Source organism: Hemiscyllium ocellatum, chromosome 42 (assembly GCF_020745735.1).
Source record: "Hemiscyllium ocellatum isolate sHemOce1 chromosome 42, sHemOce1.pat.X.cur, whole genome shotgun sequence".
In the NCBI taxonomy this organism is placed as follows: Eukaryota; Metazoa; Chordata; class Chondrichthyes; order Orectolobiformes; family Hemiscylliidae; genus Hemiscyllium; species Hemiscyllium ocellatum.
The window spans coordinates 14,976,250-14,993,747 of record NC_083442.1 but is presented as its reverse complement, the minus strand read 5'-3'; the positions used below and the strand labels follow the sequence as shown (position 1 = coordinate 14,993,747).

General features: G+C 42.0%; 1 protein-coding gene across 3 annotated transcripts in view; it reads right to left on the bottom strand.

The window, feature by feature from the left end:
* Positions 1-17,498, bottom strand: part of LOC132834850 (casein kinase I-like) — a 214,830-nt gene that overhangs the window by 122,839 nt on the left and 74,493 nt on the right. For all 3 annotated transcript variants that reach the window (XM_060853927.1, XM_060853930.1, XM_060853929.1), the window contains 2 exons: positions 7,691-7,731; positions 3,518-3,587 (listed from right to left, as the gene is read on the bottom strand). In XM_060853927.1, the coding sequence (XP_060709910.1) occupies positions 3,518-3,587; positions 7,691-7,731 (111 nt within the window). The remainder of the gene's footprint in view (positions 1-3,517; positions 3,588-7,690; positions 7,732-17,498) is intronic.

The following is a 17,498-nucleotide window of genomic DNA, read 5'->3' as shown; positions in this document are numbered from 1 at the left end:
CTCCAATTATTTTGTTTATATTATACTTGGGATCTCTCTCTTCCTGCACTCCAGTTTTTTTTTTATACTGTCTTCTTCTCGCTGAATGTAAGTTGCATTGATGTGATTTGTTTTTATCATGCATTTGCCCTGTCCCTAACAATTGTGTTCTCACATTTTTTTTCCTGTTCCATAAATTTAGGAACTAATAAGAAATGCTCTCAATGCATCTCTGCTGAAGCACAAATCCCAGCACACCATTTCAGGATCTAGTTAATTTGAGAAACAACCAGTCACTCCTTGCCTTCACTCTATTTTTATTGAAGCAACCATTTTACTTCATAATGCCAAAGCCTTCACTTTTGCAACAAGTCTCTTACTGTTATATTCACTTCTTAAGGACCAGTAACACTACATCTCAATCCATTGGAACAAAGTAAGCAATTCAACTTTCGAGTCTGTTCGCTATTGACTGGTATCACAACTCCCCTATTTCTTGTCAAAGAAAAACCTATTAATCTCAGTATCAACAGCTTCATATGGGTCGGAGCTCCAGATTTCCACTACCCTGGGAAAGGTGATCTCTGGCTTTGCACTTCAGTGGGAAACCTGGAAAGTAATGCACAAATGTCCAAGCAACATTCCTTCACACAAGAATTTCTAATCAGTCATTGGTTTAAAAAAAAGTATACTGGACTATCTCTATGGGAAAGGTTAGCAGCTACTGTACATTAAAAAGTGTGAACTGGTGCTTGCTTGTAATTTTAAATGCTGTAGATGTTACTCCTACTCACAATGCCTTGTGATAGACAAATTAATTGCAATGAAATATCACTGTTCGATGTGCTTTAGGAAGTATTTTTAATTATAGCCACATTTCAGGAGTGATGAGTTATTGATCTCAGCAAACTGGGAAAGGGAACATGGATATACAGTTTACATCAACTTGTGGGATCTCTAATGATGTTTAATTTGGACTTTTGCACTATTAAGATTTACTTATATCAAGGGGAGCTAGGTGAAAGGATGGACAGACCCCATGGCCTTTAAGTCTAAAGACGAAAAACTTTTATCCAGCTTAAAATGTTTTGAGAAAATGAGGCTCCTTAAGGCAAGGAGTGGGGTTCTTAAGAACGTGCACTTATTTGTGGTAGATTTTCAACTTGCTGCCTACATGTAAAACTCACGTTAATGATTTTCTCCACTCAACCCCCATAATAAAAACTGCCTGACTGACAACTCCTATGGCTAGTTTTATACCCGGCAAAAAGACCTTTCAATTGCCTATATGAAACAGTTTCAGATCAAGGTAGATAAATCCCCAGGACCTGAACAAGTGTATCACAGGGTATTGTGGGAATCTAGGGAAGAAATCGAAGGGACCCAGCAGAGTATTTGCATGATCGAAAGCCGCAAGTGAGGCCCTGGAAGACTGGAAGGTGGTCAATGTTGTGCCATTATTAAAGAAAAGTTGCAAGAAAAAGCCAGGGAACTACAGACCGTTGAGCCTGACATTTGTGGGCGGCACGGTGGCACAGTGGTTAGCACTGCTGCCTCACAGCGCCTGTAGACCCGGGTTCAATTCCCGACTCAGGCGACTGACTGTGTGGAGTTTGCACGTTCTCCCAGTGTCTGCGTGGGTTTCCTCCGGGTGCTCCGGTTTCCTCCCACAGTCACAAAGATGTGCGGGTCAGGTGAATTGGCCAAGCTAAATTGCCCGTAGTGTTAGGTAAGGGGTAAATGTAGGGGTATGGGTGGGTTGCGCTTCGGCGGGTCGGTGTGGACTTGTTGGGCCGAAGGGCCTGTTTCCACACTGTAAATCTAATCTAATTAGTGGTAGGTGAGTACTCGGAGGGGATTCTGACAGATAGGATTTAGATGTATTTGCAAAGGCAAAGACAGATTAGGGATAGTCAGCATAGCTTTGCGTGAGAGAAAACATGTCTCACAAACTTGATTTGAGTTTTTTGAAAAGGTGACCAAAAAGGTAGATGAAGGCAGAGCTGTAGATGATGTGTGCATGGACTTTAGCAAGGCGTTTGACAAAATTCCACATGATAGACTGGATATTAAAGGTGAGATCACATGGGATCCAGGGAGAGCTAGCCAATTGGATACAAATTTGGATTGATGGTTGGAGACAGAGGGTTGGTGGTGGAGGGCTGCTTTTTAGACCAGAGGTGTGCCACAAGGTTTGGTGTTGGGTCCACATTGCTTGTCATTTATATAAATGATTTGAATGAGAATATAAGAGGCATGATTTGCAAGTTTGTGGAAGACACCAAAATTGGGATGTGAACCATGAAGGTTATCTAAAAGTACAACAGGATCTTGATCAACTGGGCTAGTGGACCAAGAAATGGCAGATGGAGTTAAATTTAGACACTTGTGAGATGTTGCATTCTGAAAAGACAAACCATGGAAGGATCTATACAGTTAATGGTATGGGCCTTGGGTAGTGCTCTCGAACAGAGACAGCAAGGAGTGTGGGTCCATCGTTCTTCGGAAATGGCGTCACAGGCAGGCAGGGTGGTGTAGGCAGTGCTTGACACACTTGCCTTCATAGGTCAAAACAATGAGTACAGAAGTTAGCATGTCATGTTATGGCTGTACAAAATATTGGTAAGGCCACATTTGGAGCACTGCACACAGTTCTGGTTGCCCTGCTGTAGGAAGGATATTATTAAATTGGGAAAAGTGCAAAAAAGATTTACAAGAATGTTACCTAAACTGGAGAGTTTGAGTTATAAGGAGAGGCTGGGATTCTTTTCCCTGTAGTGTAGGAGGATGAAGGGAGACCTTAAAAGAAGTTTATAAAATCACGAGGGGCATAAATAAAGTGAATAGTCAAGGTCTTTTCCCCAGTATAGGGGAGTCCAAAACTAGAGGGAATAGATTTAAGATGAGAGGAGAAAGAGTTAAAATGGACCTGAGGGGCAATTTTTTCACACAGAGGATGGTGCGCGTATGGAATGAGTTGCCAGAGGAAGTGGTGGAGGCGAATATGGTTACAACATTTAAAAGACAGTTAAGCAGATACATAGATAAGAAAGGTTTAGGCAGATATGGCCAAAATGCAGACAAATGGGACTAGTTACGTTTGGGAAAGGTGGTCATCATGGACAAGTTGGGTCAAAGGATCTATTTCCATGCTGTATGACTCTATGTACCTAACAGTTTCTTTGAGAAATTATGAGACTAAAGCTTCAACCAGTTCAATGTGCAGCTATGAGACATTTTCAACAGATGTTTAAATAAAAGTTGCTTTTATAATCAAATTATTGCTGAAATGCAGCAATAATGTTCTAAGACATTGGCTACCTGCTTACAATCCTGATAGAAAATCGACAGCAACATTTTGGAATAGACAATATTGCTCAAGTGTACCTCGGGAAGGTGTCAGGAAACAAAAAGCTTCCCTTTTTTCCAACCACTTATGCTGGCATGATCTGTGTATTAACTTAACAATATCATGTTTTTTGCTAATGTTTGCAGGAGATGCAATAGTAGGAACCTTGTAAATCCAATCACACATTACCTGAGCTCCCAAGTTGCTTGTAAAACCTGTATTCTAAATGAAGTTGTGGCGCTCGTGACTTAATGGGCTCCTGAAATTAAACCAATAAACAAACATTAGGCAGAGCCACATGCATTCATTCACCTGCAATATGATTGACACAAAATGGCATAATCTACCTACATTCAATCAATGTATTTGAATATCCAGCAACAATGTAATTTTAGATGAGATCAGCAAGGGAATCATAGAACATCTTGGGAAAGGAGGACTTAAAAATCTCTTTGTTAATCAATCACTTGTAAAATGGAAGGTTCCTTACAAATATCAGTGCAGGAATGTCGAGCACAGAACTGGTAACAGCTATTCAAACACTCAAGCAAAGGATCTTTGAACATTTCCCTACTCAGTCGATGGTGCACCAACTGGAATGCCAAAATGACTGACTGACCTTACCACAAATACTTGGATCTAGTTAATCCCTCAAGTTTGCATAACTGGTTTGGCATACAAATAAGTCCCAGACCCATTATGAACAGTTGACCAATATAAATTCCTCTGACGGCATAAGCCAGGACGACAAAGCTTTGCTTCATATAAAACGATCACTTCATAATGGATTAATTTTGTTAACATTAAAACTCCCAGAGTTCCTTCTAATTTTTGAAAAACATTTAACCGACTATTTGCTTTTTAACAAGCATTCTTGAAACTTGGGTGTGATCCTGTATGCCCACACTGCACCCTCCCAAGGGTTAGAATATCCTTCCTGAAAGTCATTGTGGAGAATACAAAGCTCAGTATAACAATGATAAAACGTCTGATTTGTTCACTATTAACATTTGACAGAATCGAACTTCCTTTCTCTTGTAAAATTAAACCATAGTTATATTTAGAGTTCAATGTTTAATGTTTTCCTACATTTCCCTTCGAAACTACCATCCCACCACAGATCATTTGCATATTTAGTAGGTTACCTGACGATTCATGATTTTGGTTCTTTCTCCAACACTGATTAGTTAACTATATACAGTTGTGTTTGCTGTTAACGTTTCTAAAAAAGGTGCAACCATCTCCAAATTCATATCACACTGTTCCTCAATATTTATTATGCCAAGTTTATGACTTGTAACAAAAAATTTCCTTTCAATGCTCTGCGTGTTATTAGTAACAGGATCTTAAGGGCAACTTGCTGTTGCAGTCACTTCTTATTCCTCTAAGCACGCAAACATTTTTTAATTTATGGATTTCGCTGCTTTGCATTCCTTAAAAAATTAGTTAACCAACAATTCGTCCGAAGTTCATTCCACTACTCATACTTAACCATCGACTGTCAGGCTGAAATAGTTAAAAATGATGAGATTTTTCAAGTTAACTATCACACAAGAGTTTTCTAGGGTAGATAAATACCTAAAAAGCTCATCATAGGCATCTCCTATCTGGAGGATTTTAGGCAGCTGTGTGGGCAAAGGGCTATCTTGCATTAAGAATTTAAAATGTGCGCACGGAAACAGATTGAAGTCCATATTATATTACCAATATTTATATTTTTGCGATTGGGCAAGGGATTTAAGTGTAACTTGACATTAGCAGGATGCGCACAATTTCTGAACAAACTTGGGTTGTACTTTCACATGAAACTGCACATGACTATCCAAGATGTATCACCAGGGTCAGAGTGAGATAGGTTCAACTAGCTACTGGGGAAGCAATCTGAACCAACATTTCAGTCTGATACGAACAGCACCATACCTAGTTGAAAGGTGGTTGTGTTTTATTAAAACAGAAGGCATTAAATTAAGGGCCAACCTGCCTTTTCAGGTGAACACAAGGGGTTTTGCGGTAAATTTCATGGCAAATAGAGAGTTAACTTGTCATTTATTGTTTGTGAGATCTTGTACAGAGAAATCACTACGCTACAACTATAATTGCAATTCAACATTGAGCATTTCCGATATACTGAGGATGTTAAACTGGTTGTTGAATCATTACAAGGAAGTCCCTTCTAAGCTGTATGCTCCTCTATTCTCAGCTAAGCCACAATCTATATTCAATCACTCTGGAGCTCACTAATATTGAACATCAAAATTAGTTTATTTATTAACTTTCAGATTTTAAAACTCTTTCAATGGAGACATCTCTACACTCCCTTTCCCCATGTAAATATCACTAATACGGAATCTTCTCTTACAGCTAAGTGTGAAATCATAATTATTAATGTAGCTGTTTACACATCCAACAAAAAAATGCCCCCTACATGTGGGTTACCTTGATGCAAATTACCAACTGAGAAAACTGGTCATTAAGAATAAAACAGGGAGACCCATAAACCATACTTTTATTTCTCAAATATCAACTTTTAAAGTATTTTGTGAGCTCTTGAACCAATGTTCCAGTAGTCCACATCCAAGTCAGCACCACATGCCTTTCCAGTGATTGCTCATGAACAACTGTCATACATTGACATGCTACTAGAGGGCAAATCTTCCATGCTTTAGCATGCTCCCGGGCCATCACACAAAACAGCAGTCTCAGCAGGAACCATACCAGACAAGGTAACAATGGTTTGGAGCGAGGTTAAAAACTGGAATCATTAAAGACAAGATGCATACAGCTGCACCTTAGCAGTCAGATCTTGCATACAAGCAGGGATTAAAAAAAAGAGTTTATTGAGCTTGCTCACCAGGCTGCAAAGTTGTATTATGGATTCTTTTGGCAATCAAAGTAAAAATATTACAGACTGGTATGAAATAAGGCCCAGCACACAAAACAGCAGGTAAACTAAACTGCACAGATTTTAACCTTTGTGCACTGTTGGCAAATATTTTTAGGCCATTTCATTGCACAGAGAGCACTTTAAAATTCACAAGATTGCTTTTTGACAAGATGCATTAGTGAGATTACCAAAAAAAACTTTGTGAACACATCTGCCAATTTGAATTAATTTGTCTAACTGCAACATACAAATTAATTCAAATTCAAGTTGCGTGCAATTTTGGTCTCCTTCCTATCGGAAAGATGTTGTGAAACTTGAAAGGGTTCAGAGAAGATTTACAAGGATGTTGCCAGGGTTGGAGGATTTGAGCTATAGGGAGAGGCTGGGGCTGTTTTCCCTGGAGCCCCGGAGGCTGAGGGGTTACCTTATAAGGATTTACAAAATTATGAGGGGCATGGATAGGGTAAATAGACAAAGCCTTTTCCCTGGGGTCAAGAACTAGAGAGCATAGGTTTAAGGTGAGGGGGGAAAGATATAAAAGAGACTGAAGGGGCAACTTTTTCACACAGAGGGTGGTACGGGTATGGAATGAGCTGCCAGAGGAAGTGGTGGAGGCTAGTACATTTGCAACATTTAAGAGGCATCTGGATGGGTATATGAATAGGAAGGGTTTGGAGGGATATGGGCCAGGTGCTGGCAGGTGGGACTAGATTGGGTTGGGATATCTGGTCAGCATGGACGATTTGGACCAAAGGGTCTGTTTCCATGTTTACATCTCTATGACTCTAAGATTACCAATGGCTGCTTGCTACTGTGATGATGCTGTCACTTTAAAAGGTTGTTTTGTCCTTGATTTTCTTTTGAAGAGAGATTGTAAAGGCAGAAGTGCCAAAGAGTCTCGGTTTTAACAGGCCATTGGTTTTTTATTTGTAAAACAGTTTAATAATGAAAGGGAGTGGCAGGGAGTGGCCAGTTCTCCCAGTTCAGGTTTTTTCTAGATTTTTGTAGCTGTAGCAGTCACAAGATGTCCAAAAGAGTTGCAAGCATCAGTAAAGGATTCCTGAATTTCTCTGAAATTTCTCTCTAAATGTTGTTCCCTCCTGCCTGGAAGAATCGGTGTTTGAATTTACCTTCCTGCCAAGGGCTGCGTTTATGGGATGTTACTGTCTTGAAACAGTTAATTAGTAATAATGACTGTAATCAAGTTGGTAAAGTTTTCTAATAGTTAAGTTATTCTAAATTCAGTTTTCTTTTGTTCACGTTTCAACTCCAGAGTTTAAATAAATTCTGTTTTGCTTAAAGCCAAGTGGTTTGACCAGTTGCATTACATCTGGAACAACCACTTTACATCTGCCTTTAAAATAAGAAGTTAAGGTCTAGGATATCTTCTTGAAATGTTTTGAGGATGGTCTGGCCTGGTCCATAACACTAAGTAAAATGCATCCCAAATGTGCATGAGAAAAAAAATATATACTTACCAGTTTGATTGCTACGTATTCATTTGTGTAGAGATTTTTACCTGCAAGAAAGTGAAATGAAACATTAAGACACTGCAAAGTGTACACTTCTCTGCATGCTAATACATAAAAACATAGAAAGCTACTATTTCAGGGATAGAGGGAGAAAATTATACCTTGAAATAGAGGGTAAAACTTCAAGATAAGAAAGTACATTTCCTCCCCATCAAGACTGCATGTGTCAATGACTTATTGGGAGCACAGGGTAAATAATAGTGGATTTTAGCCTTAAGTCATATCAGGATCATCTATTTCACAGTCCAGTGTAGTCTTGAGGGAATGTTGTCCTCTCAAGTTAAAATGGAGACACGCACATCACTTCCTCTGGATCCAGTTGTTTCTTTCAGATAGACTGAAAATCCCACAGTATTATCAGAAACAAAAGATAGAGGTGGCTCTCAGATCTTAGCGGGAATTTCGCCATTCTCACTTCTGACATTTACAAAGATCCAAGTTCAATTTAATCAGTTGAACTCCGTTTCTCTTGGTTGCAACTTGACAATTCAGAATAGTTGAAAACTGGGAATGGAAGTGTCACTTCACTTTATCTTAGTTTCACAGTAATAGAAGCAGGAGTAAACCATTTGGCCCGTCAAACCTGCTCCCTCAGTCATTAAGATCATGGCTGATCTATACATCACCTCAGCTCCTCCTACCTGCATTATCCCCATAATCCTTAATTCCCTTACCATGCAAAAACCCAACCAACTGTGCCTTGAATATATTTAATGAAGCTGTCCTCACCGCTTCCTTGGGCAGAGAATTCCATAGAATCATTACACTCTGGAAAACGCGGCTCCTCCTCATCTCGACTCCCTAAATCGACTCCTCTTAATCTTGAGCCATGTCTCCTAGCCCTCATCTCACCAACCAGCGGAAACAACTTGCCCGCCTCTGTCTTGTCTATCCCCTTCATAATTTCATATGTTTCTATAAGATCCACTTCCATTCTTCTAAATTCTAGTGAGTACAGTCCCAGGCGGCTCAACCTCTCCTCATGGGGCAACTCCCTCACCTCCAGAATCAACCTGGTGACCCTCCTCTGTACTGCCCCCAAAGCCAGTATATCCTTCCTCAAACTGTGCACAATACTCCAGGTGCAGCCTCACCAACACCTTGTACAATTGCAGCTGAACCTCCCTGTACTTAAATTCAATCCCTCTAGCAATGAAAGCCAATATTCTGTGTGCTCTCCTGATTACCTGTTGGACCGGCAAATCAACTTTTAGCGATTCATGTACGAGCGCTCCTAAGTCCCTCTGCACAACATCATGCTGCAATCTTTCAACATTTAAATAATACTCTGACCTACTATATTTATTTCCAAAGTAGATAACTTCATATTTACCAACATTATACTACATCTGCCAGACCCTTGCCCACTCACTTACCCTATCTAAATCTCTCTGCAGACCCTCCACATCCTCTGCACAATTTACCTTTCCACTCAATTTAGTGTCATCAGCCAACCTGGATATGTTACACACTGTCTCTGCTTCCAAATCATATACCATGAACAGTTGCTCTACACTGACTCTGCGGCACCCCACTCACCAATAATCTCCAACCACAGAAACGCCTATTTATCCCAACTGTCTGCTTTCTATTCGTTAACCAGTCCTCTATCCATGCTAATACATTCCCAAACTCCATGCATTCTTATCTTATGGATGAGTCTTTTATGCGATGCCTTATCAAAAACCTTCTAGAAATCCAAGGATACAACATCCACCTTTCCCCCTCCATCCACCACACTTGTTAAAACCTCCAGTAAGTTTGTCAAACACGACCTTCCCTTCCTGAATCCATGCTGCGTCTGCCTGATGGAACCCTTTCCATCCGGATGTCTCACTATTTCTTCTTTAATAATATCCTCCAGCATTTTCCCAACTACAGATGTTCAACTAACTGGCCTATAGTTACCTGCCTTTTACCTACACCCTTTTTTAAACAGTGGCATGATATTCGCTGTCTTCCAGTCCGCCGGGACCTGTCCAGAGTCCAGAGAATTTTGGTAAATTACCACCAAGACATCGACTACAACTTCCACCATTTCTTTCAGCACCCTGGGATGCATTCTATCAGGACCAGGAGACTTACCTTTAGACCCTCAAGTTGGCTCAACACTACCCCTTTAGTGATAGCAACTGAATTGAGATCCTAACATCCCATCGTATCCTTAACATCATTCTTTGGCATGTTAGGCACATCTTCCACTGTGAAAACTGACACAAAATAGTTATTCAAGGCCTTGGCTGGTTCAGCATTACCCAATATTAATTCCCCTTTCTCATCCTGCAACGGACCTACATCCACTTTGGCCACCCTTTTCCATTTTATATAAAAACTTTTCCTACTTGTTTTCGTTTTTTTAAGAATCCCTACAGTGTGGAAACAGGCCCTTCGGCCCAACTAGTTCACACTGACCCTCCAAACAGTAACCCACCTAGACCCATTCCCCCTGACTAATGCACCTAACACTATGGTCAATTTAGCATGACCAATTCACCTAACCTGCACATCTTTGGACTGTGGGAGGAAACCGGAGGAAACCCAGGCAGACATGGGGAGAACGTGCAAACTCCACACAGAGTGGCAGGAGGCTGAAATCGAACACAGGTCCCTGGCGCTGTGAGGCAGCAGCATTCTGTGCTCAGTTACCAGGGTTTCTCCAGCACATTGTTGTTCTCTGTGATAGAAACTTGATTCTGTGTGAATCTAAAGCAGCAGACTACAGGAAACTTTATATCCACCACGTGCCCTCAGTATGAAATAAAAACAGCCTTCACTAGCTAAGGAAAGGATTGCATAAAGTGCTTTTCAAAGTCATGCTTCAGAATATAGGTGGCTTACTTTAATTACAAGGGATTTACAGTGGTACAAGTGGCTTGCCAGCAACGTCTCAAGGGAAATTAGGGATGGGCAAGGAATGCTGATCTTGTCAGAAAGGCCCACATCATGAACAAAGGAAGAACTACCATTGTTTGCTGGAGTATAGGATCACAAAGCTGTTGCTTGGGAATTATGGAGGCTAATTTGAATTTTATAGTTTACAACAGACTAGTGGATCACATAACGACTGCAGTCAATATCCACTGGGCTGGTCAGAAGGGAATGCCCCAGGATTTTTGTAGATCAGATTAGATGCCCTACAGTGTGGAAAAAGGCCCCACACTGACCCTCCGAACACTAACCCATTTCCCTCTAACTAATGCACCTAACACTATGGGCAATTTAACATGGCCAATTCACCTGACCTGCACGACTTTGGACTGTGGGAAGAAACCGGAGCACCCGGAGAAAACCCACGCAGACATGGGGAGAATGTGCAAACTTCACACAGTCACCCGAGGCTGGAATCGAACCTGGGACCCCGGTGCTGTGAGGCAGCAGTGCTAACCACTAAGTCATCGTGCCGCCCCAAAGAGGCAGTGAAGGAACGGTGATATAGTTCCAAATCAGATGTTGAGAGATGGAAGAACACATACAGATGGTTGTGTTTCCATCGGTCTGCTATTCTTGATGCTCTGGCTCAAAGGTCAAGAAGATGTTGTCAAAGCAATCTTGCCAAATGTCTACATTGCGTTCTCCAGATGGTACACACTATAGGGTCACTTAGCTCCGTCTACAGCATGCTGCTTGTGATGTTTGGCATGCATGTAGCCCTGGGTCACAGTTTCACCAGATTGACATTATATTTTAAAATAACATCTGCTGCTGCCTTTATGGTTAAACCAGGATTAGTCTCGTCTTGATGGTCATGGCCAAAAATTGAGGTAAGATGAGAATGACCACCTGTTATCGAGGCAGCATTGGAACAAGTGTGGCATCAAGGAATTCTAGCAAAACTGTAGTTAACAGTCTACCACTTCCTCTGGCAGCTCATCCCATATAAGCATTACCCTGTGTGAAAAGGTTGCCCCTCAGGTCCCTTTTAAATCTTTGCTCTCTCACCTTAAACTACCGCACGCCCTCTACATTTGGACTCCCCTAACCTGGGGAAACGACCTTGGCAATGTATGTTATCTATGCCTCTCCTGACTTAATAAACCTCTAAGGTCACTACTTAGCATCCTATGCTCCAGGGAAAAGAAAGTTGCTGTACATCTCTGACTCTAATTGGAATTAAATGAAAACTCGGTCGGTCCAGTTCAGCTTCTGTTCAAAGGTAATTCCTGGAATGTTGATAGTGGGGGATTTAGTGATGGCAATGTCAAAATGTCAAAGGGCACCAGCTGGACTAATTTCTAGTATTAAATAAAATGGTTGAGGTTACTGGAGGTCAGTCATCTCAATCTTAAGATATCTTGATATGAGTTCCTTAGGAAAGGATCTTCAGCCCAATCATTCTCAACTACTAAATGAATACCTTTCTCACCATCATCAGGTCAGAAGTGGGGATGTTCACTGATTGCATAATGTTCAGCAGAATTCACAAATCCTCAGATTATGAAACAATCCATATCAAAATGCAGCAAGACGTGAACAATATTCACGCTAAAGCTGTTAAGTGGCAAGGGAAGTGCCAGGGAAGACCATCACCAACCAGACTGAATCTGACCATTATCTCTCACAACTGAATCCCCCACTATCAACATCCTGGGGGTTCCACAAAAAAGAAATTGAGCTGTCCCAGCCATGTAATCCCTGTGACTACAGCGTAAGCCATAGGCTAGGAATCCTGCAGCATGTTACTCACCTCGATCTCTCAAGCTTGTTCACCATGTACAAGGCACAAGTCAGGATTGTGGCACTTGCCTGGATGAACATAGCTCCAAACACACAAGAAACTCAACACCAACTAGCACAAAGCAGCCACTTGATTGTTTGAGGGTATGGTGCCACTCTGTCCACCACCCAGGCACAGCGACAGCAATGTGTAAAGCTCCTTCAACAGCACCGCCAAAACGCTAAACCTCTAGCACCTAGAAGGACAAAAGTCAGCCAATGCCTAGCAACACTACTACCGACAAGATCCCCCCACACGTCATCCTAACTTACAGCCATATCATCATTTCATCACTGTCGCGGGATCAAGATCCTGGAAATCCCTCCCTAACGTACAGGACAGCTCTTCCATTTTTAGTATAATCTTAGCAGGGGCAACATGAAAATACATTTTCAGTGGTTTGATACAGTTGAGTGACTTTCTTGCCCATTTCAGAGGCCAGTGAGAATAGACCCTTAGCAATGCGGTACCATATCGGATAAGGAGGGCAGATTTCCCTCTCTGAAGTCCACTGAACCACATGAGATTTTATGACAGGCGATTATGAGTGAAGCTAGCTTTGATTGAGTGGATTGAATTTAAATTCCTTCCTCCCTGCAACAGTAGGATTTGAACCCATGGCTCCAGCGCATAAGCCTGGGCCACTGGATTTCTAGTCCTGCAACATTTCTAGTCTGTGGCAGCACAGTGGCTTGGTTAGCATCGCTGCCTCACAGCATCAGTGACCTGGGTTCGATTCCAGCCTCGGTGACTGTCCGCGTGGAGTTTCCACATTCTCCCCGTGTCTGCGTGGGTTTCCTCCCACAGTCCAATGATGTGCAGGTTAGGTGAACTGGCCATACTAAATTGCCTGTAGTGTTCAGGGATGTGTAGGTTAGGTGCAGAAGTCAGGAGTAAATATAGGGTAGGGAAATGAATTTGGGTGGGTTACTCTTTGGAGGGTCGGTGTGGACTTGTTGGGTCAAAGGGCTTATCACGATGCCAACATCAAATCAGTCATCAAATTATTGGTTTGGAATCATTGACAATAAAACAGAACAGGTCGAGTGAACACCACATATAGAACACTCTGACCAATTATTCTTAATGCCGAACCAAATCAAGGCCATGGATATTTGAAGAATGCATTCCAAAGACAGTGGTCATTACCATTAACAACCATTAGAACGCTGAGAGGGAAGAAACAGACCAATGGGTTGAATTTAAGTCAAATTCACTTTCGCACTTGGTACATTATATTCTCCAAAATGAAGAACGTTCCCAACTTCTTTCTGGTACTGTGTTTTTTTCAGTGTATTCTTCTCAGTGATCTCATTCCTTTGCAAGGTCGCAGGGTTTTAAAGACAATATCTCCTCAGTTCCTCCCTAGTTAGCAGGACAAATGAATGACTGAGCTTGCTCTTACCCACAGATCAGAAACGCACCCGAAAGCAGAAGCGGGGAAATGAATCGAGAGACAAGTAATCTTTCGAAAGAAAAGGGATACTTGAAGAAATTAGCAAGAGAAAGGGATGGAGATCAACCACAAAGTGTGCACAGTTTAGAAACAGGACATTCACACTGACTTCTGCCTCATACAAGTCTCCTCTCACCCAAATTATCCGACAATGTCAATATATCCTTCTAAAGGAAGACCTTATTCAATCAAATGGGCTTTTTTTGTGCATTTCCAAAATCTCCCAGGTTTCTCCCATCTTTTCCATATACACAGGATTAAACCATTCTAGCAACTGGCCAAGTCTGGCAAAATGATCATAAAAATGCAATTCAAACAACTGCCGAAAATGTGTCCGCAGTTTCTACCTGGTAGTTGACAGCATCGTCACTGCATTGCTCAGGCACCTGTCTGAAGGATCACTCATTCGTAAGTTTCAGCAGTTGCTAGACCAACATCAAGATTGTGCAGAACCACAGCAAATGCCCCAAACTACAACCAGCTATTAGAACCAATGTTTGACCACTGTGATGCCAGTGAGGTTTCAAAATTGTCATGAGTCTCGATGAGAATGGAGGACGAGGTGGGAGGGTTACCTCAATGCAACCGGAGATGGGAGACGGGGAGTTGGCTACTGCTGCCTCAGAGCTCGTGGATTCAAAAGTTCAGTTTGTCACCCCACATGGTATCACAACCCTTAATTTTGGGAGAAGCTACATTACATTGTACATCACCTAATACACATCATGAAAACTTTAACCACACCAAGACAATTCTCAATAAATTCAATGAACAAATAGCAAATTACTGCTTTGAAGTCTGAACAGCCCCTTTTATTGAGTGTGTGCTCCAACCCCATACCTTTCCTGGTTCCAGTTTTTCTTCCTCAAATGTGACGACTGGAAGATGATTACAGCTTCAAGGCTCTGATATATCAAAATACTTTAAACAACTAAACAAAAATGTCCCTTTCAGTAGGAGCCCATCACTACTTCTGTCCGGTCTTGACAGAATGCTGCATTGTTAGAGATGTTGCCTTTCAGCTGAGACATTCAATTATCACATTGCTGTTTGTAGAAGCTTGCTTTGTGCAAACTAGCTATCAAATTTCATGTGGTATAAAAGTTACTGCACTACACTTCATTAACTAAGATAGGCATTAAAATCCAACACCCCAATAAGTAGCATTAAGTCCCCTTAGTAGTTACTTTCATCAACATCTTTAGACACATTACGATACACCTCCAGGGGTAGTTGAAGCCAGACCTTCTGGTTCCAAGGTGGGAACACTATCACTATGCCACAAGAGTTGTTCAGGACAAGACCTATCCTCCATGAAGTACAAAATTAATCGATCAATCACTATTACTGATCAAAAGATTCTGCGCTGTGAATACAGGCTGACCCTTATTCTTGCACAATAGCTTCCATATCCATCAGAGTTCACAGCAAGTGTCAAACCTGCGCCCACACCTTCCCCCTTACCTCCATCCAAGGTCCCAAAGGAGCCTTCCACATCCATCAGAGATTTACCTGCACTTCCATACACATCATTTACTGTATCCGTTGCTCCCAATGTGGTCTCCTCTAGATTGGGGAGACAGGACGCCTACTTGCGGAACGCTTCAGAGAACATCTCTGGGACATGTCAAAGCTACCTCACTGCTCCATGACCAAACACTCTAACTTCCCTTCACACTCCCCCAAGGGCATGCAGGTCCTGGGCCTCATCCATTGCCAAACCCCCACCACCCGCCATCTGGAGGAAGAATGCCTCATCTTCCGCTTTGGGACCCTCCAACCACATGGTTTCAATGCGAATTTCAGTAATTTCCTCAATTCCCCTCCCCCCACTTTATTCCAGATCCAACCTTCCAATTTGGCACCACCTCTTGATCTGTCCTACCTGTCCATCTTCTTTCCCACCTATCTGCGCCACTCTCCTCTCTAACCTATCATTCACACACACCTTCATCTACCTACCACATTCTCAGTTCCCTTCCTCCCAGCCCCAATCCCCTCACGTTTCTCTCTCAGACCCAGGCTCACAAACCTCATTCTCGATGAAAGGCTTATGCCTAAAACGTTGATTCTCTTGCCTCTCGGATGGTGCCTGACTGGCTGTGCTTTTCCAACGCCACACTCTTGACCTCGTACAGTACCTGCTTCAAATTCATTGACTGTGAAACACAAATCTTCACTATATCCTGAACATACAAATCACTACAAAAATGCAGTGTTGAACATTAATTTCATGCAGTGCCCCATTCCTTCATCCACTGCCACTCATACCAGCCAACAGCTGGAGTCACAAACCCCTCCAACCAAGATATAGATGAAAGAAAAAAAAAGAGAATTTGCGTTATATAGTGCCTTTCGTAACCTCAGGCCATCCCACAGTGTGCAATCTAATGAAGTTTAGTGCAGTCACTTTTTGGAATACATGAAACTTGACAGCTTCAACGAACAGGAGAAAGTGAGGACTGCAGACGCTGGAGATCAGAGGTGAGAGTGTGGTGCAGCATCCGAGGAGCAGGAGAATCAACATTTCAGGCATCAGGAATGAGGGAATTCTACAAACAGCAACATGATAATTGTCAGAATATTTTCTTGAAGGTGATTGTTGGGTAAATGTTAGCCAGGACACGTAGAATAATTCCTCAGTTTTTCCTCAGAATTGTGCAATAGGATATTTTAATCCGCCCAAGGCGGGAGTCAGTCAGATTGTCATCTGACCAAAAAGTCAGTACTTCCAGCTGTACAGTGGGCTCTCAGTATTGCACTGGAGAGTCAGTTTAGATTATGCTTGAGTCTCGGGAGCTGAACTTGAACTCTCAGCCTTTACATGTATACATACAAACACATGGATTAGGAGGAGCAGGCCATTTGGTCCACTGAGCTCATGACAAGATTGTGGCTCCACTTTATCTGCCTTCCACCTCATAATTCCTAGAATACATTGATCAAGAATCTAACCCAGCCTTAAAATTTTAAATGACCCAGCTTGCACTACTTTCTAGAGAAGAAAATTCCAACAACCCTCAGAGAACCCTCTTCACGTCCATCATAAATGGAAGACCCTTGAACTTTAAACCGAGTCCCCATGTTCTAGTTTCTATGACAGGGAGGAAACATTTTTTCAGGATCTGCCCTGTCAACCTCCCTCAGATCTTAACTGTTTTAATGATGTCACTCCTCAAAATGGACTCAGGCCCAACCAGTCCAACATTTCCTCATAAGATAACTCCTTCAATTTCTGACTCAGAAGCAACTGAGTCACGGGTGACGTGAATATATTTTGAATCTATTTATAACCGTATCAGTTATTCCAAAGCTCCAGCAGTAGATTACTTTCCCATCTGCAAAGCTGAAAACAAAATTAGACTACTTTAAGGAGAAAATGCTTTCTGCCACAAACAGCAATCACAACAGTTCTAGCGGCACAGCAGGAGGAACTGGCGCACGTGGCCCACAGCTTGGTAGATCAGCTGTTCTTGCATCACACAGATGGTTGTGTCTCAAACTAATGGTCCGTCAACTCTGCCAAACGCTGGGTTGCAAGCATCCTGCCAAGGGTGTTGTAACATTCAGGGCATGGTACCATT